The sequence below is a fragment of the Chrysemys picta genome, chromosome 10 (genome assembly GCF_011386835.1).
Source record: "Chrysemys picta bellii isolate R12L10 chromosome 10, ASM1138683v2, whole genome shotgun sequence".
Classification (NCBI taxonomy): domain Eukaryota; kingdom Metazoa; phylum Chordata; order Testudines; family Emydidae; genus Chrysemys; species Chrysemys picta.
In genome coordinates, this window is record NC_088800.1 from 23,499,193 (window position 1) to 23,523,236 (window position 24,044).

General features: G+C 47.3%; 1 protein-coding gene across 1 annotated transcript in view; it reads right to left on the bottom strand.

Annotated features, from left to right (window-relative positions):
* ONECUT1 (one cut homeobox 1) overlaps positions 1-16,225 on the bottom strand; it is a 36,985-nt gene extending 20,760 nt beyond the window's left edge. The window contains exon 1 of the mRNA XM_005305076.4: positions 13,953-16,225. Coding sequence (XP_005305133.1) covers positions 13,953-15,030 — 1,078 coding nt within the window. The 5' untranslated portion in view covers positions 15,031-16,225. The remainder of the gene's footprint in view (positions 1-13,952) is intronic.
* Positions 16,226-24,044: the final 7,819 nt, after the last annotated feature.

Sequence of the window (24,044 nt, forward strand, 5' to 3'; positions counted from 1 at the left end):
ACCATCTGGCGCTAGAAGGGATTGAGCCACATTGTGAAGCTGGGAACAATCTCTTTCCAAAGTTCCTGCTTTTCGCATCATAAAATATCCAGTGACATTTTCATGTATAGAAAACCCATCGGTAGAGCAGGACTATATCTCTCCCATTGTGGGGGGAGATTTCTTGGAGGAAATTCCACATTTGGACAGAGGAGGAGGAAACATTTCTCTAACAGATTGATTTCTTTAAATGGCATCTATTTTAAGCTGCTTAGGTGTTTGGGGTGTTAAAAATATTTCCAGCGAATATGAATCAGTAGGCATACTGATGGCAAAGTGGTCAAAGGTGTATGGTAAATTAATTTATCACATGGATATCATCACACAAACATGGAGTGTGAAGAGATAGGAATAGTAATAGAAATACTTGACATTCTCACAGAACTCTTAAAATATAGCGTGTATAAGAACATAATTAGGGGCTTATACGAATCATGTTCATTTAATGCGATTCATTCACAAAGCCAAACATTCCTGTTTGGCCTAAAGCGACAGCCCCAGCCCCTCTGTGCCATTACACATAGTATTAGGGCCACTGGGTCCATGTGGTCGCTGTCCTTGACTTGCCCTATCCCAGTCACATGGCCCTCAGTGGTGTTCAGAAGGACATAGGAGGCCCTCAAGTGGCTGTCTCTGTCAATGCTCTACTGTGCAGCCCCACCTAGCTTTATGCAAAAGGAGTGCTATGGTAGTGCCTAGACGTACCAAGCAACGTCAGGCCTGCACTTGGCCCATACAAACCAGGGCTGGCGCAACCCATTAGGCGACCTAGGCAGTTGCCTAGGGTGCTGCGATTTGGGGGGCGGCGACTGCGGCGGTTTTTCGGTGGCGGGACCTTCTGCTGCCTCTGTGGGGTGGGGTATGGGGGCGGCATTTCAGGGCGGGACCTTCCACTGCCTAGGGCGGCGGAAAAGCTGGCAGTGCTCCTGGTACAAACGCTCCTGGTACAGGACTCATTCCCAGCTTAGCAAATAAAAGCCTCCCCAGCCCAGTAAAACATTAGTGCTGCTTAACACTGTTAACTAAGGAATGTCTCTTTCTCTCCCACACCAGCAGAAGAGTGTATTAATGGTTTTAAAATCATCAGGTACATCCTAAACTACATCATGTTATTTCTTTCCACTCTTGATATAGATCAATCCTGTTTACCTATAAAAACTCAATGATTGTTCAGGTTTACGCTTCCTTTAAAGTTCAGTATTTCACTGTCATTCTATTCCACTCTAGATGTTTGGAAAGTGAGTGCTAGGATATATCCTCCTAATTCATCTCTCACCTGACTCAAATTGGATTCCAGTTCTGCTAACTTTGCTGCTATATCTGAATATCTGAATAAAATAACAGTTTGAAAGTAAAGCATCTTTCTGTGGGAAATAAGGCAGAATGTCCACAGATTGGCCAGGGAGATTCCAGAGGAGAATCTTAATTGTAAGCATCCCAGTTATAGGCACTGTATGAAAATTAGTGACCTTAATTTGCTTCCACTGCAATAACAAAGTGATCCAGGCTGAGTGGTGCTGACTCAACAGGGCTGGGATTCAGGGGCTTACTCCACGTTGCAATGTTGAGGGATCCTTAACTGCGCCAATGAGCTGACGTCACCCTTACGGAATATGCTGCTAACTGGATTAATACAGGGAAAGGACCTGATTTTCCAGTTACATCATCTAAAGCAAATGTTAACTTTCTTTAGCCGAGTCCTTAGTTAACTGCATTAGCGTGACAAACGCTCCTTAGTCTAGCATAAGTAATTAGAATGTAATCACTTTAACTGCATCTTAATTACCCCAAATGAATTGAAAGGACATTAATAGCAAAGATTAAATTGCCTTAATGAACGGTTCTTGTGACTACATCAATATTTTAATCATGCTCGCCATTCCTATCGCACTAACCAGCTTAGGTAGCTGTTAGCGCTGATGGGCACTAGGTGGCGCCTCTTCCTCATTTGTGGTGTCGAAAGAAGGCAAAGATACAAATACTCAACTCAATCTCTGCCTTAGCTTGAGCAAAAATTGGATATTTAATAATACGATGTCTGACTGTTGTAACCATTTCTCTCTGATGTGGGCCTGGCCCCAGTTATTCATGCCTTTGTGACCTCCACAGTGAAGTACTGAAATATTTAACTCATTCTGAGCATCACATAGGGCAAATATTTCTTATTGGTTAATAAAATTGAATATATTCGTAATATGGATGAATGAACATCTCAGTTTCAAAAAGACTTTTAATTTTGATTTTATTATTATTTTAAAAAGTGGGTAGCTAACAAGTTTCAAGATTAAACAAGATAATCAAGACTCATCATGATAAAATGTAGCTATTTCAGTCTACATGAATTTTAAAGCTCTATGAAGTATCTGTTTTGCTTTTAAAACATCACAGATTTCATTCAGCATATGCAAAGGAGAGCTCTCTTGTAGAAATTATAGAAACATTGATATAGGATTTCTGTTGCAACTGTGGGGAAAATGCATTTTATCCACAGTTTCATTGTTGCACAAATATTCATGAAAGTATTTCAAAATGTTTGTCAAGAACATTCAAATCAACAGCTAGAATTTTAAAAAAGTCAGTAATCTTTTAAACCCTCAGAGTATTTCATGTTAACATCACTGTACTTTAAAACTATTTACGACCTTAAGGTTCTCTGCAATTTTTTGTAGCAAAATCACTAGAGAATGGAAGTTTGTGTCTTCTTATTAAAAATTTGCTGGCATTACATGTGGTGCACTAATATTTGAAGTTCAGTTTGAAGTGGCAGCAGGTTGGTGGCCCAACAGAAAAAAATCATTTAAAAAGTTAAATACAACAATCCTTAGGTCATCTAGGCCTTAGCATTATGAGTTAGCCACTAATACTGTGTGTAAAAGTTACTGAACAATAATCAATGTACCCTTAATTTAACATTGTGGGAACATATCCAATTTTAGCATTGAAGATTTTTATCACTCTAAAATGGGATACAATCAAAACTATTCTTGTTCCTGCAAAATTCTCCTACAAATGATTATTTTGCCATTACACAACCAAACTCAGCTCTCTTATTGGCCAAAAGATGATGCATCTTGGAACAAATCCAGGAAGCATCATTTTAGTTTTATCAAGATATGATATTTGAAAATAAATTTATATTAATTTTAAGTAAGAGTTGACGGTCATAGTTGTAGGGTAACTGCACTGTTTTCTCCTCTGTGGTCCCTCAAGAGCATCCACTAAAAGATGTCTGGCTCCTGGCCATCACCTCCACTGGTTGGAGACCTACATCTCATTCCCTTCTGAAAGGGGTTTTAAAGGCTGCACACCTGCATGATCCACACTGGGATAGCCCTAGCAAGCCAGTCTGTCTAAAAGCCCAATGCCTGTGCTTTGCTTTTACTTCAAGGGCTACAACCACTGTATTTCCTGTGGTTACGTCACAGCTCCTTCTCAGCAAGCACATTTATTCTTAAAGTAAAAGCATTACAACAAAAACACAGAAACAATAAACGAACCTATCCACATGCTAACCAGCTTACCACAACACCCCCTATTCCAATATTGGGCTCTGGTAGGTAGGTGTCAGCCCTTCCAACCTCACAACTGGGTTTTCCTCTGGTTACAAGTTCAAATCATTCTTTAGATCAAGAACCAGAACTAAGGCCCCAAGTAAGTTTAAGCTCAGGCTGTTTATCCAAAAGTTCTGTCTTTGTTTGTTGGTCTCTGGAGGCTCCAGTCAGAACCAGAATAGGAGAGCCTCCCCAGGAGGTGGTGCCTCCCTGGAGGTGTTATTTGCCTTGATCATCCCCTACTACTTTCCCTTCCTGGAGGAGCTGTGGTAGCCCTTCCCCCATGGAGTGCATACAATTCCTGGCACACAATTATACCCAAACCATCCACACATTTAATACAATATGATCTTGCCAAGATACTGCAGGAAGTTGCCCTCTCTGTCACGTTGACATGTATTGATTTGCTCATAAATAAATCTAGTGGTCATGAAATTGACAGGTTTTGTGATGATGTGGCCCTGGGCATGATGCCACCAGGCCTTTGTGCAACCTGCTACACACAGCTTGGGTAGGCCCCGATCCCAAGCCCATTGAAGACTCCAGTAGGCTTCTGATGAAGCCGCTAGTGCACCTCAGCAATAAGTCCTCGTCTTCAGTCCTAAGCCCACTAATTGTCCCAAAGTATGAGCTGCTTTTGTGATGTGCTACCTTGGGGATCCGCCAGAGGGCACCTGACAGCTCTGCCCAGGCCAAACCCGTGGGTTCATTCAAATAGGAACGAATAAAGGAACATATAGGAAAGCATTCACTATCTGTGCCTTTTTAGGATCAATCTGTGTGAGTATTGAGAGAGTCCCTCCCGGTTATCTGACAGCCGTGGTTTGCAAGTGCCCAGCGCTCGATCGCAGCATTGGGACAAATTTCCCTACAGCCCCATGCACCAGTTGGGACCGGAAACACCACTGTCTAGCTAGAGAATTCTCTCTCTTTCCCCTTCCTAATGAGTCTCCTATTAGCCTCACCCCCGAACTCATGGTCAAATTCGCACGGCACCAGTAACGCGCTAAGCACCGCTTCCCACCCACTGGTTCTTCAGCATGTCCCTGCACCCGCCAGCCACTGACAGGCATTGCGGGGTCATGCTCCTGCCGGTGTCACAGCAATGGAAACGCTCTTCCTCCTCTGGAGTGACCATGGCTAGAGCCGCCAGGTCTAAAGTGGGCGGGAAGGGAGGGAAAGAGGCGGGAGGAGTTTGCGCGTGCGACATCCTCGCAGCCGGTTAGTTGCGCGCTGGCATTATACATAACCGATGTTATTGTTGCTCCGGTATTAAAGAGGCGAACATCAGATTTCCGAATAAAAGTTCACTAGACTTGTAGGATTCATTGGAAGCATGAGGCCAATATGCTGCAGGGTGGGCCGTGAGCTCACCCCTCCTGTTCTTTACCTCGTTTGACTTTATGGTACCGTACCATTGGTACGACATTTCCCTTCTTGCTTATAATGTCACCCACAAGCTTCCCCACGTGAGTCCTTCAGGAAACGCAACATGCAGAGTAGACAAAGATCTGCGAATAGAAATCACAATGGGGGAGCAGGCAGGTAACTGTCCAAAGTGCTGAAATTCAGAACCCTACCTCTGCACGAATTCTGGTCAGATGAGCTTATCAATCAAAACTCAATTTAGAACAAAAAAGGCAATAGACTCCTCCACCACATATAACCGAAGGCGCAGCGTTTGTTTTGCTTGAAAAATTAGTCTTCATTTCATAGATTCTCATTCACATGAACATTACTCCCTAAAGAAACAGGCAGAAAAGCTTTTCTTTCAAGCGACAGAAATGAACATGTCCTCTCATTAGCAACTTGTTGGCAACCAGATGTTTGCAAAGTTTCGGGAAAGTTGTTCGTATTTTTGTATCTTAATTAGGACTTGATACATTCAGAGGCGATGACACGTGCTGCAGAAACAACAGATGCCTCTCTAGGAGAGGCTTCTCCAAATACCCCGCACCCATCAATTAGAACTCGCAACTAGTACAAAGACCAGTTTGTACTTTACAGTTTTTCGCACTACCTACTGTTGGACAGTAGATGGCGCGTGGCTTCTGAATAACAAGCACGGCTCAAACAAGGAAGAAAAATGTCCATTGAAATGTAGGGCAGCATGTTCATATTATGCATACAATATTTCTTTAATTTCTTGAGAGGAGATGTGAGAAATCTGCAGACAGTATGATGAAATTAACTGATTTCTTTCCATTCAGATTAGCGGATAGTCTTGTGTACAATGCACACACTTCACATGCGCACTATATATGTATGACAACATAACTATTGGGGATTAGTTTGTAGAAGAAATGATGAGCAGCAAAGTTCAACAGAAGTCTCGGGAACGGTGAGACTATGCAACCACTCGCTGTGTATGTTCTGAGGCTGTGTCTATAAACTGGGGTCCCAATCAGGCTAGGGCCTCAGCCCCTCCAATTGCATGTGAATCTGTGACACCTCTTTTTGGAATAGTTGCAGCTGACTCTCCTTGCATTGCGTGCGGGTGGGATTTACCTGAGCTCACATTTCCTCGTCAAATCCCATTTCTTTAGTGGAAGGAAACAATCCCGGGTTCACATTAGACAAGAGGCCTTCCCCAAAAGGCCAGGAGCAGCTCCCATTTTGATGCAATCTCACATCGTCATCAAAATGGCAGTCCAGAAGAGAACCACCAGGGACAATCACATCCCCTTAATATCACTCTTCCTCTTACAGTTTCTTTCTAAAATATCATTCCCTGCTCGGCCCCGTGTGTCTTTCAACTAACACGTGATTAATTACAAACAAACAAAAATCTGAGCTGAATAATTACTAGGAAACCGTGGGAAAATGTCATTTGGGGGAAAGGAATATTTAAACATCTTTAAACACCTGTTGTGGCAACTAAAGGTTGTTACTGACTAGCAAGGTAATCCCCAAATCCTCCCTTATTTGTTTACCACCCCCTCTCCCACAGCTTCCGGGCCCCGCATCCCAATGCGTTTCACTCCCAGCACACTGTGATTTCAAAGGAGTTCTGCCAAGCCAAATAAATAACCACAGATGTGAAACATTTACAGTATGGCATGGCAGCATCTTAAAAAGAAACAGGGAAGACCATTTTCAAATGAAACCGCTCCAGCGCAGCAAACCGGCATGGCTGTGGCTATAGTCAGGTTAACCCGTGTTGAACCCCTCCTTTTTTGCCACTGATTGCAAGTTATCTTTCTTCCTGGTTACACCGCTTTTGTACATTGGAACCAGGCAAGTCCCTTTCTCTGCTGGCCCTGCCCCTTTCGGGTGACAGACAATCCCGAAATGCTTTTTTGTTGCTCATAAGCAATAGACAATGAACCACAGAAGCAGGTACTTTGCCTGGGGAAAGTGCATGAAAACACGGCGAAAGTCAGGCCCTTAACTGGATCCAGCTCACGTCACAAGAATCAATCACATCCGTCAAACTTCGGGATTGGAAGAGAACCCCTTCAATTTCACCCCTTCGAGCCCCCTGGGCCCCTCACAGCAGCTCTCTGTATTTGCTGACAGTAACACAACGGGGTAACTAATCAAACCCACCGCACTGATGCCTTGCTATAGGTCATTTCAGGGAGCCATGTTGGCGTTGCTGCGTAAATGCCATGGCCTGCTCGCCCATCAGAGAGGCAGGGTGACCCAGATAGCCACGAGCCATGCCCTGAGCACTGCGTGTGTTTCTAATCTCATATAGCAAGTTGCGGCTGCCCTGTGTTTAGCTGCCCCTGCTTCTAACTGCAGAATCCTCTGCAAGCCCGGCCCTGAGGAACGCGGTTACCTGTTGACACGCTACCCGAGAGCCAAGCAGTCCTTCAGTCCCTCCTTTGGATAAATATTAACAAAAAGCAAATGAGGCTGTGTATTAGCTGGTTATAAATCAATCAGGCTACAAGGACACCGACAACAAACAATCGCAGATTCTTCACTGGAGGACTTTCTCAGAGCACTTGTTACTAGCTGCCAGGGGAATGGGATTTCTGGTTCTGCCCTTATCATTTTGAGTCACTGGCTGCTGCTATCTGCTAAACCAGCCAGGGCGAATGCAGTTAACTTTATCTTATTTAAAAGGCTACTTCACAGCAATCCCAGCGAAACCACAAAGCTGGTTGCTAACTGATACAACACGTGACCTGTAGGTAAATGGCAGCTAATGAGTTGTACTGGGGGGAAGCCGAGGCATCCTCTGAAATGCACAGGTGGGAACTTTACCCTCCCTCAAGATCAGAAAAGAAACGTGAATTAAAAAAAATCGCCTAGCCTCATTGCTTGTTTAGCCTCATAGGCTTGGAAGGTCCTAAAGACTTGATTCCCTTTAGCAATTAATTCATAAAACAAACACAGGAGGAGAAACCTTTCCCCAAAGTTCTCTTTCTAACAAGCAGCACTTGTACAAGCTACAGAGATGTGTAAATACATGTCCACTTTGCAAGGCACAGGCCTATGCGCGTGGGATGGATTGTTTGATGATCAGACTGCAGGTGCGTCTCTTTTCAGTTTCCTTGAAGGGAGATTTGCAGTCTTTTAAAAACCCTACAATGATGGGCTCTTCATAACTAAAACAAGCAGCAAGACATTAATGTTAAACCGAAAATCGATTAATGTGTCGTTATGATGCAAATATATTTATGCATAATCTCCACTGTGTAAATATTAAACAGATCTATAATGATGAACTAATTGCCTGCTCGTGTGACGATCTGCTAATATCAGAAATGCATCGACCTTTCCTTGCACGCGGTGAGTTTGCACACAGTAGTCTTCAGGGTAAGTGTTGCAAACGGCGTTCATTAGATTTCATATTTAATGGGAAAACTGCCCTGATTACAGTATTGATTTCTTTACAGTTAAATTGGTGAGAAATTCTCTCCGGTTTCCCAGGCTTCAGCTGAGTTGAGATTTAATTTCTTATGGAGGAAAACAAGTGAGAGGGGGGAAAAAGGCAAAGCAACGATTTTTTTTAAAAAATTAGGTTTCCGGAAGATATTGACTGATTCCTGATATAGGAAGCAAAGTCACCCTGTGCCATGCAGCAGCGGGCAGCGCCCGTGGGCAAACCCTGCGTCTGCAATTTAGGGTGAGACATTTGCAGAGGAAATGTTCCTTATATCCGAAAGCGCCCACCTTCCCTCCTTGGGCCCTGTAGCACTGGGGACCTGCTGTCTTCAGAGAAGAACTGGACTTTGTTTTCTCTAGCAATTGGAAATAAAATGCATCAGTGAAAGAGTCTATTTGAGAACAGGCTGCTAGGAAGCGGCCGTTTGGTAAATTCTCTGCTCTTCGGACCACCTCGTTATGCAATAGATTTGGGGAGTTTTGTGTCAAAGGGAAACTCCGGTCCAGTCCCTGTACACTTGTAGCTTTCTCTTGTATTGTTCAGTTATTTCGAAATCTGATCTCACCTTAACGTTTTACCTTGTTAGCACTCTGGAGTGAGTCTACCTTGGCTGGGCAAGTGTATATGTGTGTGACTATGGTGTTCTTTTCAAAATACACCTTTCTGAAAGCATCATTTGGACAGATTCATTTCAGATCCTATACCCATCTCAAAGCGAAGTAGGCACATTTTTTTTTCTGGACTAGCTCCGTCGTTTCAAGCTTCACTCTTTCCAAAACTATTTTTTTTTCAAATCTACCTTGCACGTTCAAATAAATCGACATTCCGAGCCCAACAGATTGTAGATGGGCTCTAGCCTTTTATTAATATTAACAATAATAATTAATCCTTAACTTTCCCTTTTAAACATCAGGAAGGCAAAAAAGAAATCATCCCTGAAAGAATGTTTCTAAAACGGAAGGAGAAAAACGGGTAAATTGATAAATATGCAAAACTGAAGGGCAGAGAGAGGGGGGGAACAGACAAAGGAAAAGAGGATAGAGAGGAGAAGGAAGATGGGGTGAATAAAATGGAGGCTGGAAGAGGTCAGCTTTGCAATTAGCAGTTCTGCTTACATTTCGAGAGACAGCCCAGGAAGTGTCAAGACCTCAATACAGCTTCCATGTAACTACCAATTTTTCCTTTATTTGTCGGAGCTTCGGTGTAATCTGGGAGGTAAGAAACCCCCAGGGATCGCTGGAAGGGGCAAATACTCAAGATAAAGTGCTGGACAAGACTGTGAAGCCTAAAATAACCAGGATTTTGTTTTCCTCCTTGTCGCCTTCTTGATGTTGGCTTTAAGAAACGCATAGAAAATAAATAAAGAGTCTGACAGCCTGCTCGGGATATTAATCTGCTTGATAATTCTCTAAATGCCCGAGAGTGAGTTATAATTTGGACGTGAAATTTAATTTGCGTTGGCTAGAGTAATTTATGATATTTCGAATTGATGTTCATACATCAATATCAATCGGGGCAGATTTTTACCACTTAGTAAGATCATCACACATTTAAAACCTGCACAAAATAAAATCGATAGTTTATGCATTTACAGCAGATTGCCTTTCTAGCAACGCCTGCATCCCTCCCAGCGCATGGCAGTCTGCCCTGGACGCGGGCACTTCGCATTACGGGGGCCAGCCCAAGAACTACCCAGCGCCCCCCCAAACGCCCACTGACCACCGGCGGGGTGCGGGGGGCAGCCGGGGGCTGTTCCGGGAGCCCACAGCGGGGGATGGGAGTGGCTGGCGTCCGCCCTGGAGAAGGCCCCGGCCCGGTGCGTGTGCGCGCCAGAGCCCCATCGATCGGGAATCAGCTCCATGTAAATAGACACGTGTTCCCGAGCCGTCCCTTCGCAGGCCCGAGCCGGCGCTGGGCTTCGCCTCCAGCCAGGCAGGTGCGGGGATCTCCGACGGATTTCACCTGCCCAGGACCCCCTCCTCTGTTCAGGGCAGGGGCAGGGCCCACGGCGGTGCCGCATCGCACAGTTTCCTGCTCCCCCGGGGTTCCCCACCAGTCCGGCCCCTGGCCGTAATGGGAGCGAGCGACCCCCACTGCCCGAGCTCTTCCAGGAAGCTGCTGCTTTGCTCTGTCCTGAGTCCGCGGCGATTGTTGCCTCCCCCCGGTGGCAAGATAACCCGGGGGCCTCTCATGGCCCAGGGCTCCAGGTCTATCCCTCCCTATCTCCCCCTGCTCTCCCCCAGGCTCCGAGTCCTTCCTAAGGATTCTCCCCTCCCGTCGGGCAGTGCAAACCCCCCAGTGCCCGGGACCGGCTGCAACCCTGGGTCCGTAAGAATCCGCCCTGCGCCCCCTTCCCAATCCCACTCCGGTGCTGCTGTGCTGGGGCCCCGGAGGTCAATGCCAGGGCTAGGCGCTGAGCAGATCCCCATTAAGGAGCTGTAGCCCGGGGTCACAAGAGAGGCAGCAAGCCTGGAGCCAGAGAGTGGGTGTCCGGCAGAGCAGCCTGCATAAGGGATAGGAGCTCGAGCAGTGGCAATAAGCACACATCAGAGCCCCGGTTAATTAGGAGGCTCAACCGCTTCCAATCGCCAGCCCCTGCAGGGCCACACGCGAGACAGAAAAGGCACGGTGACTGGTCAGGAGAGGATCCGGATCTGTTTTTCAGATGCTAGCGGTCCTACAATATTTATAGGGGAGACTCAGGAACTTGTTACAAAGCCGGAAGGATTAAAAAATAAACAGTACAGCCAGAGCCCCGTTCCCTCCCCCAGGTCAGAATAGATGCTGTGTCTCCATGTCCATGTTTGCTTAAATTACCCTTAGGGATGGGGCTCTGTTTCCCTCGTGTGCAAATATCCAGCATTCAGGTTGGATTTGAAGGAGAGGGCGGAATAATGAGTCTTTGTCTTCCTAAAGAGATTATGGAGATCCACTTATACCCAGAGCTGTCCTGATGGGGCGGGCTGAAGGAGGAATTGGGTGGGGAGGGGGGTTGATTTGGGGCAGTATCGAACAATGCTGCCTGTTTCTCTGAATCTCTGGAAGTGCGGGAAATAGCTTGTCGATCCTACACTGCAGAAATCGGCCGTGCTGTATGCTCCCAGCTCCCATCTATCTTCTTTTCAGCAGCCCAGCCCGGCTTGGCATAATTTCTTTCCAGATCATGCCAAGAAGGGGGCTCCAACATATTCTAATTCAAGTGGTTGTTTCCAGTATCGATCTATGTAAATAAGTGGAAATTCAGGTCGTCCAAATTGTCCTAAAAATACGCTCCAAATCGAAGTTCGCCCTGTCAATCGTTAAGGGGAGATCTAAGGCACCAACTCCATCCCTCCCCCCGCCTCCCGCCTGGACAGCCGCAGCAGGACTGGGATTTACCGTTCATGGGGTTTGTTATTGAGAGAGAGAGAGAATGGGATTTTCTAGCAGATCAGACCTGTGAAACCGACTTGACTCTGGAGGAGTGAGAAAACAAGAAAATATCCAACATAGCCCGCCTCATCCGCCCCTCTTTATATAGAGAGACCATCTCCAGTTTAAGAGATAAAAGATCACTGCTGGACCCACTTTCTAATACGAGTGCAGGCTTCAAAGCCAAGCGAGCATAAGCATAGGAAAAGGAGGCGAGGAATCAAATTTGTAGCCCGTTTGGGGTCTCCGAAGACCCAGGGAGCATTTATTACCGTATTCATTCGACTGTTTAGGCAGAGGCGCAGACCCATTTGTGCACTGGAAAGAGAAGATTTGGCCCTTCCCTTTATTTTTGTCTGTGAAACGGATCATTGACCCTGACTCCAACTCGGATTGACTGTCTCGCATTCTCCAGGGACAAATTAATGGAGACCTATCAGTTAATTAACAAACCTTCACTCAAGGCACCACCATCATATTAAACGCGGGCTCGGTACTACGACTGAGTACAAGTTGGGGATGGGGGACAAAATAGAGAGAGAAACAAACGAAATGGATTGAAATGTTCTTACGCTGCTCCTTCGGGTCACAGCAGACAATACAGCCAGCCATTCCCTAGGAAGAAACTGAACTAACGAATTATGGCCATGTTAATCCCAGGTGCTATTTCTGTTCGCCACAAGTTACTGAGCCAGTGCATAAATTGTGCATAACACATACTTATTCTCACGTGTATATACAGACTGGAACTATGTAAATTAAAACTCTGTGGACTAATGATACTTGTGATCATTTGCAATTTTGACCAATTCCATTCCTTCTCTTTAGCCCCAAGTTACATTCCATAATTGTTTCATTTGTGTCAAAAAGCAAAGTTCTAAAATGCCTGATCCGCAATAAGCAGAATAGGAAACTAGCATCTGCTCCCCTTTCAACTTAGCTATTATCTCTTCACCCTTGTCACCAGGCTACTTTTGCTACAAAGTAGATCCATCGAAGTGTATAAAACGATTTATTATGAGGTTTTAGCTTCAATTTCCACAACACTTCACCGAAACATTTACATGGATTCTTTCTTTTTAAAATCCACACAGTCTGGGTTAACAAACCCCACAATTATCACGTAATAAACCCAGTTACAACACGATCACACAAACACGAATATTTCGCTCTGGGCAGCCTTTTCTGATGCTCTTATTTCTTGTACAAGCAAATAAACCCAAAGAAACGCGACGAAAACGTAGATGCAAACATATGGGTAACATCATTTAACAGAGAGGTCCTTGAAAAATTGTGAAGCCTCACCTAAGTCTCCACCATTGGGTTTTCCAACACTTCAAGAGTGAGTGAGAGAGAGTGAGTGTGTGTGTGTGTGTGTGTGTGTAAGAGGCAGAGACAGTATACACACACACACACCGAATGTTAAGTTTGAAAGCAATTTTATATACAACAGCTGAGTTCAGTTCTGTGTGCTGGTCAGTTGGCTGTACCTCATATCAGAGGGCATTTGCAAATATACCAATATGGAGATGGACAATAACAGGAAATATCTATCTAATACGGGCCTGATCCGTATTTCATGGGCACTCCAAAATTTCCACTAGCTTTTGCTCCTCTGTGCACCTGCTAGTTGATGTACATATACATGCAATGTTGTGTACAGTTCACAGGTATAAACATGTAGGCGTTACATGTCTATATAGTAAGACTTGACTGGGTAGATTTTGATCCTGTGGGTGTCACAGTACACAGCATGACCCCCCACACCTCAGTTTCTCTCCCCTAGCCCCAGACACGCACACTGGCATCACAGCACCTCACCATCCTAGCATATCATTGTTTAGGAACGGGGACGACGGTGCAAATAAATCAAACGTTCCCCTTTCATGTGAAGGAGCTAGAAGGGAAATCCAGTGGGAATGTCAGACTTGAAAGGGAGAGACATATTGCACTGGAAAGAAACAAAAAATACAAGGTGTGATGTGACCTGTGATACGTATCTGCACATACGTATTGGAATGGGCTTTTCCTGGGCAAGCAGCTACACAGCTCTGAGATCCCTGTCTGCCTTGCCCCCTCCCCCCCCCACAGCAGTAATCGCTGAGGCTCACCTGCTAGCCTGAGAGCAGACATTCTCTGGAATTCTGGCTCCTGAAGCCACTTCCACATCCTCCGAAAGGTCTCCCGGCCGGATTTGAGTTTGCTCCAGGGCTTGGGGTTCCTCAATAGGTCTGAGAGGGTCCCTTGAGACCGGCACAGCACCCTCTGGGCGAAGATAGCCTGGGGGATGCTGTACCGTTTGAGCTCGGTGGTGATCCTCTGAGCTACTTCTTTGGTATTGATTTCTTCCATTTGCCCTGAATTACTTCCACTGTTGACCTGCGAACCAGTGACCGAAGGGTTTTGTTCCCTGGCAGAGCCCAGAATCTGCCCGTGACTCTGGGCATTCAGGTGGGCATGAGGGTGATGCGGGATCCCATTGATAGGCACCATGCCAGCGGAGGTAGGGGTAAGATGTTGGTCCCCATGCCTGCCCAGCATGGCAGGGTGGTGGGCTTCGAATCCGTTCGGGGTGAGCATTTTCTCGGCAGGCATGGGGGCACTGGGGTGAGCGTAATGAGGCAGCCCTTGCTGGGAGTTGTGGATGCCCCCCAGGCCTGATCCAGACAAAGGGGAGAGGCTCTGCCCCATGCCGGTAACATCCTTATGGTAAGGGGTGTAGAGATTGTTCATAGAAGCCAGACCCCGCTCGTCCCTCATGAGGGTGAAGCTGCCACTCACATTCCCAGGGATCCGCTGGTGGTGGTGGTGGTGGTGATGGTGGTGGTGATGGTGAGGGAACTTGTCCGAGACGGTGGAGATGGGAGGTAGAGGTTGCAGAGGGGTTAATGTGGTGTAGGTGCTGCTCATGCTCATCCCGGGGGGTGTCTCGCAGGCCATGGTCATGGTGGGATGCAGGGGTCCCGTCAGAGCGTGGTCAGGAGGCCGGTGGTGGTGGTGGTAGTCGCCACCGTCCAGGATAGAAGCCATGCCCATGGAGCGAGGGTGGGCTGGCAAATGATTGCTGCGATGGGCCACCGAGCTCCTGTGATGGGGGCTGCTGCTCATCAGATCGGCCGTGGTTGGCACCGGCTCATGGCTCACCCCGTGCAGATCGCCAATGTTCTCCATCGTCAGCTGCGCGTTCATTGTTATTCGGGCAGGCTTGTGGACACCACATCTATCTGGTCTGTGGTTGGAAAGTCCTAGGAGGTCTTCACGTTGGAGGCATGCAGGATTCCACCCCCAGTGGAACGGATCAGGCCCTTGGGGCGGGGGGGTTGGTTGGGCTTTCTCTTTTGTGTGATTTATTATTTTTTTTCGTGATGGTTGATCAATTTTAAGGCCCCCGTTCTTTTAAAACAGCCTCAGCAGCCCCAGTAGGTGTCTGGTCGCGTCCCTCGCCATCTCTAGCCATGTCTCTTACTGTTTCAATGTCTTTGGCCACAGCTCCTGCTGCTGCAGCTGCTGCTGCTGGTAGAGAGCAGGCATGCGCGCTGGGGGCCCCATGCACACCCCCTCCCCCTCCTTACACTCACACACACACACTCCTGCCCGTGACATCACCATACATATTAAGGAAGCAGGACCGTCTCTCCTTCCTATCTAAGCCCGGCTCTCTCCGCTCCCAAGCTCCGGAGGAGCCCCTCCCGGGAAGGAGAGACGGGGGGAAAAGCCAGCGCTCAGCCCACAGGCAGCGAGCTGCAAAAGTCTGCATGTCCCCGTCAGCAGATTAGATGGCTGCGTACGGGAAAACGAGAACAACCCCTCGGCTGCGCAGAGCACAAAGGAGCTGTTCTGGAGCGGGGGCTCTTATGCCTGTCAGAAACAGACCCTGGCCTGGCACACGCGCCCCTGGGCGCTGTCTGTAGGCTGTGCTCCCCCCCCCCAGCTGTTTTGTGTGGCCCTTCACATCGATCGCACCCCTCCCTCCAGCGATCTGACCCTAAACGCCCCAGCCACCAAGAGAAGCTGGAGGTGAGGAGCAGGGCGAGCTGCAGCTTGGCTCTGGTCTCCCACACCCAGGCCGGTACCAGGACTGCAGGTTGTTCCCCAGGGGGCTGGAGGTAGATGTGCTGCTCCCCGGCCGGGGACAGCCCGCACAGCGCTTTAACCCGGGATGTAAACGGGACTGTAGATCCCCAGCTTGTTCAGTGCGCTGCAGGCGAGCCCCTCACCCCCGCCCCCCATAACCCATCACCTCCACCCACACGGCAACCTCAGCTGGGCTCGGGAGGGAGGGAGGCTGCCCAGGGTCCGAGCTGCAGAGCGGTGGGTCTCCCTGCCTCTCCCCGTCGCCCTTCCCTCTAGGTGCGGGAGACGCGCGAGAGCTTCCCTGTGTAATTAAAGCGGCCGGTCCCTCCCCTTTGGTGACTTAGCATTTTTAGTGAGCGAGCCTCCTTAAATTGAATTTTAATATTAACTTCCGGGTTTCCTCAAGTCAACACATCAAGGTGAAAAATCGCAGCGTCCCAGCCAGCCAACCAACAAAAGGCAGGCAGCTGCGGGACGCATCGGCAAAGCCGCGCCGCGCTCCCAGTGGCTCCGGGAGTGTGAGCCGCCCCCTGGATGGGGCCGCAGCCCGGAGAGCTGGGCTGTTCACACGTGTCCCCTCTGCTCTCCCCCAAAGGAAATACAATGGGGGAGGGGGATTGCAACTGGGGGGCCGCAAGGCGACCCCGTGTGAGGCATCTCTGCGCGCCTCGCTCCCTGTTGCCCGCTGCTCTTTGCTTCTCGCTAGGGAAACTTTTATTTTAAGTAGCCGGGAAGACACATTTGGTGATCGTGTTTCATATTATCTACTTTCACTCCCCAATCCCCAGCTCCCCTCCTCCGCTCTCCCCTTCCTATCTTTTCTCCCCCCATCCCTCCGAAGCCCCGCAAGACAAGCAGACTGCAGCTCTCCAGGAGTAGCTCAAGTTGGCAGCTTTTCCAGTCCTTGCGACCTGCTGGGACTAAACGGGAGCCGCACTCCCAGACCTCTCTCCCAATCCCTCCCCATTTCAGGGAATGAGCTCAGAGCGAGATGGGGGGCGGGTAGGGCGGAAAAATGTCAACTGTCCGGCTTGTGAAAACCGAGCATTTGTAAGGACGCTCCAGCTACCACATGCCGTTGTTTTTTCCAAAGGGGAAGAAAGAAAGAAAAACTTGTTAGCTAAGGTGCTTTTCTAGCGGAAGAAAGGACAGATGTGCCTATTGTCTGTCCATTAACAATAACGAACCAAGCCAGTCAAAATGTGGCTTCTCTCTCCCCAAAGCGAGCCGCGGGAGGGTGGAATTATGACACTCTACATTATATCTGAACCGATCTATGGGGAAATAACACAACTGATTAGGAGAAGCCAGGCTCGGCTTCGCAATAGTATCTACATAACTGTGCTGGGGTGGAAGAAAATAAAGGGAAGGAAATTAAAATGATTTCCTTCCATGCTATCAGATTAGCTCCCAGCCCTGCTTAGCTGACAAAGGCACCCTCGCATGGTGTATGGTTTTTTTTAAACGGGACTTTTTATATTTATTCACTGCACGTAAAAATAATGTATTTAAACATGTCTTCAGCCCCCTGACGTTAACGGGTGTAATGGCCAAGTGAGACGGAGACCTGGGGAGAAGGGTGTTTTATAATGGTGCACACAGCAGCTTCACGCCTGAACTGCTGACAGCACGGTGATTATTTACAAATACATGCAGATTAGAGCAATGCTAAGGCTAAGAATGAGAGTGCTTTCTGGTCAGCCTTCCCTCTCCTGCCCGCCCCAGACTAATGGGTGCTCCTCCGTATCGTCTGTAGTACAATCCCAACCCACGTCTGGTTAATTAAAGCAGGAGTAGCAACCTCAACTAGGAATGTCTTTTCACTTGTGATTTCAGTTATACCGACGTGGGACAATGAATTAATGTAGTTTAATAGTCGTACTCAAACTAAAAAAAACCCTCTACTCCTAGCTGGGCATATTGTGCCCCTAACATGACTGGCCCCGGTTATGATGCCAAGGTAAATGTGTATGGCCCATTGCAGCGTGTGTCTTCTTGCGAGACACTTCTATCCTATCAGAGATGCCCCATCGCTGGGCTAGAAATAATCATTGGAGGTGCTTGAGCACCTGCAGATCCCATGGAAGATCAGAAGGTCTCTTGCAGTGCAGATTTGTTTGTATCAAGTCCCTTCAAAGCAACGAGATTGTTATGTAATGAGAAGGCTGTTGATCTAAAATGTATTCAGTGTCAAGTAGTTCCCAGCATTTTGGTCGCAGGAGTAATGTACATGAATACGATACTTCTATTATCTTCAAAACAGATCTTTTGATCTGACATGATGTCAATAGAACCATTACAATACAGTTCTTACCATGAAATCAGTGAGCGTTTTACAGCAAAAATAAATATACGATGTGTATCAACCCTTGGATGCGATTTTGTGTAGCCAGAACATGTGGTAATAACATGTTGCTTCCTCAGATTTCCAGGGCTAATCTAAGAAATTTGGAATAATGTGTCAAAGGGTCATCTAGCAATTTCTGTATTACACCACTGCTCTTTATGAATTCTTAGACTCTCGGAGTCACATATGTTATTTTGAGAAAACATTCCCCCCAACCCCCAGTGGGTTGCTTAGATAGTCTCCCTGTCAATGCAGATTCATCCCTGATTGATGTTTACTAGCGCTCCCAGTTCATTCATCCTTCAGAAACTGCATACCAACAGGACCACAAGCTTTCTACATTTGTTATGGCGATATCCTGAAAGGAGTTTGGTTGACCCAAAAGAGGCAGATTTAGCTAGATGCATCCATTACTCAAATGTTTCCATCTGAAACAGGAGGCTCTGTTATAACGTATCTACGGTGGATAGATGTGTTCTAACCTGACAAAATGAAGCGGTCTAGATAGAATTGTTGGGCAAATCGTTGGTCTTTCTCTTGTTCAAAGTACACTTCACTGGGTACATAGGTTTGTAATAGGAGCAATGACTGAAATTTGCCCTCATCCTTTCCCATCCACCCGTCTCGCTGGAAAATGCATCACATCAAAGGTTATTTTATATTGTGAAATCTTGACGTTACCTCTCAGTTATAAACAGCCAGTCTTTGGCTACCAATGTCAATGCAATCAAGCCAGTCTCACGCATATTCTGAGGTCATGTGAAGACAGAAATAGGGGTGAACCCAGAACAAAATAAGCCACCCCTCTTTTGAAGCGACTTGAAAAGTAAATTATCGGATCATTTGGAAATGTCTCCTGCTAGAACTTTATTCCAAGGGTTTTGTGGACATTTTCTCCCGCAAACATTTTGTAAACAACTGTGGAAAATGGTGTATTTAGAATCAAATGCGGACCATATTAATTAAGATGAAAACAAACCCTCTTGCTAAACAAATATTAAGCATATTTTATAAAAATCTTTCATACGGTATTCCTAGAAAAGAACCTTCTACTACCTTTATAGTGCATATTTTGTGAACAAGGAGTCACCGTAGGTTTGTGGTGTTTGATCTTTAGACCAAATCCTTGGCCAGCAACATGACTTTAACATAAGCAACCTAGTGCCGAAGCAGAGTGAGGGTGAAATCCTGGCCCCGGACTGCAATGGGGGCAGCGTTTCACCCAAAGGCGTGGAATGGAACAGCTCCCTGCTCTGGGCTGCAGGGGGCAGAAGCTGGGGCTCCGACTCAGACGTTGGCCTGCAGGTGATTTACCCGCCACACTGGCATGAAGGGGTGAAATTACTCTCCCAGCTGGGACACTGCCTCAAAGCCCTGCAGCAGCAGCAGGACCGCGCCTTAACACGGGGGCCCTCCAGGGGACTGGCTTTATTCTCCTGTGAGAGAGGGTGGCTGGGCGGATGGAAACACGCGCGGGGGAAGGGAGGACAGATGAAGGGTGTTTTCTGGCTTGCAGGCTCCTTCCTTCATCTCCCTCTTTTATCCTTTCCTTCTGTTCTAGCTGCCCGGAGTTTGTCCGCTGCGCTGTATTTCCTCTCGCTCTCCCCTATGGCCGCCCTTTCCTTGGCGCCATCTCCCTGTTTGCCGGAGTGCAAACGACCCCGTCCCATCCTCACGCTTTGCTCCTCTTCCCTGCCCAGCTCCCCGTGACCCCTCGCCATTCGCCCTGCTCCTGCGGTGCCCCTCGCTCCATTGTCTCCTCCTCTAGCCTGCCTGGTCTTGTTCTCCTTCCTACAGCCCCCCGCGCTGCTCCGCCTGCCTCGTTTGTCCCTTGCTACTCCCTGCTCTGGCCTTCTCCTCTCTCCTTCCACAACCCTCCCCTCCCACCATCTCGTCTCTCTCCACCCCTCCGGCCACAGTCCCTCCCTCCATCTCACCTGCTCCCTGTTTTACTTTCTCCCCTCTCCTCTTCGTGCTAATCTCCCTCTGGTTCCCACATCTCTCTTCTCCTCCAGAGGGCTTAGCCTCCACTTCTCCTTCCTCTGGAGTATTTCTCGGCTCCCTAGCGCTGCACAACACGAGACACATGCTTCCCTATCCGCCCATCACCGTAGTACCCGGGCGCTTCCTGTGGAGCGTAGGACTAGATGCGCCAGGGCAATGTCCACAAAGGGGAGGAATCTGTCAGCAGACACCCATCCCGGGGTGAAAGGTGGAGGCCATGGTCTGCTGTCTGAGACCCCATGGGGTATACCACGGAATAGCAGGGGGCTGGCAACATGGGCTAGGGGCAAGGGGCGCAGCATGGTTGCAAACGCTGCTTTGTAACAGGCCTCCCGTTGTCTGTGTGTGCTAGGCCGTCAGTACAAGAAAACGGATCCACCCCTTAGCCAGCTCATTGCCTAGAGGAGCCCCGCTGAAGGGGATGAGCCTTGGAGCACTCCCGATAAAGCAATCTACACTCCATACGCTGGTCTAAATTATGTCAAGCGCAGGAATGGCTAAGGATCCGATCTGGTGCCGACGCACTACAGTTAGGCCCATTACAGTGGAAAACGCCTACGTCCATATCTACACAGAGACATATGTGAGCTCAGCACTGACTATATTTGTCAGAAGTGTCTGTCTGATAATACCGGCCATATCCAGATCCGCAGACAGTGATCCATGGAAATCAAAGGGTGGAGCGGGCGACATTGACCTCTGCCTTGATCACGCTCGTAGAGCTATCGATACATTGAGGATTCCATGTAGGGATGTTCAAAAGGGGAGACATGAGGCCCTGTGAGCCGGACACCAAATGAACAGAGCGGTTACAACGCAAAGACTCCCAAAAGAGAGAACAGCGTGATTCTGAATACGGCTAAGGAGAGGATAAAATGCAGAGTAAGCGTAGAGGAAAACTTTTCCTAATGAAAAGTAGCTGATACACATGTTTAGTAGTCATCTCTCAAAGGCAAATATTAGAGCTATTTGAAAAAGTCAACATTCCAAAGTGATTGGGACTGCTTTATTCATTCTCTAGAAAACTGATTACAAGATTGTATTTGTCAGAATTCAGTCCTACCTCAACAGATGGCGGAAAGCCATCAGTTACTCTGACAGTTTTATTTTCCCTTCCCGTCTGAAACCCCTTACACTTATACATTGTACTAGTACTTACATCTCAGTCCTACATAATTTTAATATCTTTATCTTAATCTTTAATATCTTGCTATCCGCCCCCAAAACCAGAGTCTATGCTAAAAAAACCTGCTACACCTCTCGTAATACCTGTAATGTTAAGATAAAAGCTATCTCCATTTCTAATACTGATGGACAGAGAACAAGAACTAGCGAAGTTGCAGTTTGCGCAAACAATGGATCTGAAGCTCAATTAATGATTTCAGAAAGTTTTTAGGTTTAATTAAAAATAAATAGGAAAAATTCAGAGCAGAAATAAATGAAAAATGCAGACTCTGGTGTTTCACAGGAGCAGCACTATAGTGATGTTACCAGTCTAACTGAATCCCAACTTTTCTGTTTTATAATTAAACTATAAACTCTGTCCTGCCTGCAGCCAATTATTGAATCAAATCTGTCTTAAAAAAGGAGAGAATGTTTTTTATGAGAAGGTTTCAAGAACTGTTTGACACTCTAATGCCTTAACATGACTGACATTTAAAATACGAACATGTAAATTAATTCATAGTCTGCATTTATGCTTTTGCTCGTGAAAAAATGCAACGAAATGGCCCCGATTTTTTAAAAGTTGTGAAGGGTTGGTACTGTATGGGTACAGTCATTATTTTTCTATGAAGATTTCTGGGCCAGAGAAATATAGGACACAGTTTACTCCCCATGTGTCTGTGCTGTTAACATGGGAGAGTGTAAACAGCTCCCAGGATCTAGTGTGTCAATAATCCATAGATCACAGCACCCTAGTCACACAGCCACTCTGGTCTCAGTAATCCACAGCAGTGTATGGTGTCAACTCTCTATAGATTAGGGTCCGGGTAGTGCTGGATAGGGGTCTATTGAGATCCCCTTCTTCATGGAAGGATCATAAAGTGATGTAAATGAATTTCAGAGATCGATTTCTCCGCTCCCCTCCGCCCGAAATGAAAAGGAAACTGAACACAAAAATCCATCGACTAGCATACAAACCAACAGACCGAGAGAATTTCCTAGGCCTACACCTAACGCAGCTCCTTTGACAAAGGCCTGTTTTACAGCGGTCTGCAAAGCCTGGGTATGGGAGATTCTAACCTACCACTCCCTGGCTGACCTGCCGGGGGTTAGACATTTTAGAATACATTTCCCTGCTTTAGGAGGTTTAAATTAAAACCACTGAATCTGACCCCGAGGGAGTCCTGCTCTCTGGGGTTTCACCCTTGAAATGCTTAAAGTTTGTGACGTTTAAGGGAGCCTAAACCTAGATGGATCTTGCCAAAGAGTGAAAGAGAACCCTTGAAACAAATCATTTTGGTGCTCTAATCAATTACACGTCGTGTAGCCAAGTACCATCTATTTAACAGAATAATCGTTACCTCGCTTAAGTCTTATTTGATCAGCAGAGAGGACTTAAAATCCAACTTTGCTTGTTTGAATTCTGGTGTGAGTGTGTGTGTGGTTTAAATCCAAGAGAACGATGCAATGAAACATCCATCATCTCTCCCTTTGACATTAACAAATACAGCGCGGGTTGTAATAATTATTTAGCAGCCTGTAAGCTGTAGCAAATTAAGAAGGGGAAAAGAGACAGGAAGAAAAGAGAGAGAAAGGACAGTTAAACGGCCTCCCTGGGCGAGCCAGGTCTGACCGTGGGGCCGGGCCTACTCGCAGCAGAAGAGGAGGGGCTGTGTGTGCAAATGTAGCGAAGCTAAAGACGGCACAAACAAATTGCAAACAACCCGGGAAGCTGAAGCACAACAGAGAGGAGGGGGCGGAGGGATCCATTAAAATATGTTGGAGCGGATTTGACAGAGGCCTGTGTTTTGTGAAGGTTTCTGAAACGAGGCCGGCTTTTCTGCTTCTCTCCCTTGTAAGCGATGTTTATTCTCTGTCGTGGCCAGATGATAAAAAGGCCCCTTTGCTCCCCTTGTGTTGGTGACAGCTTGCAGTGGTCAGTGGATGGAGATCTCGCCCCGTTCCAAAGGGGAACATGTCAAAGGTGACGCTTGAAGACTCCAAAAGCCAACAGCTGCCAGGAGGAGATTAACTTTTCTAGACTTTCCCCTGTTGAGCTTCTTGGAAACTTGCCTGGTGACGAAAACAGATACATCTGTCATAGGCAGCTCAGAGAAAGGGGCGCTTTCAAAGGCTGGGACAACTGGTGGCATCGCCATGAAACCCCCCGATGTACACAGAGTAACTAGGAGTTCAGTTCGGGGGGTTGTGTCGCACAACTTTGTGGGGCTCGTTTGATCGACGCCGCAAAACGCTAAGGGGTTGTGTTAACCCGGGGAGCGTAGTTAGAGAGGCGATCATTTCTCTCCGGTCTTTAAAATCTCCTACCGAGAGCACTTTCAGGAAGGGAGGGATGGAAATGGGCAGAGGGGCAGCTACAGCTAGGGAGCGCTGGGAAGGTCCTAGGCTCAGAGCTTCTCTCTTCCCCACGCGTGGCCACGCACACAGACACATTCTCTCTCACGTCTACACACTCATGCCCACCCATATACACAAATCTCCCCCCTCCCCGCCGGCGTTGTTGATCAGGCAGCTGAACAGCTTTGAAAAGCGCACACACTTTTTGGCCCTCCCCGGCCCTCTCCACCCGCCCCCCCCCTTCTTCCCGGTACAG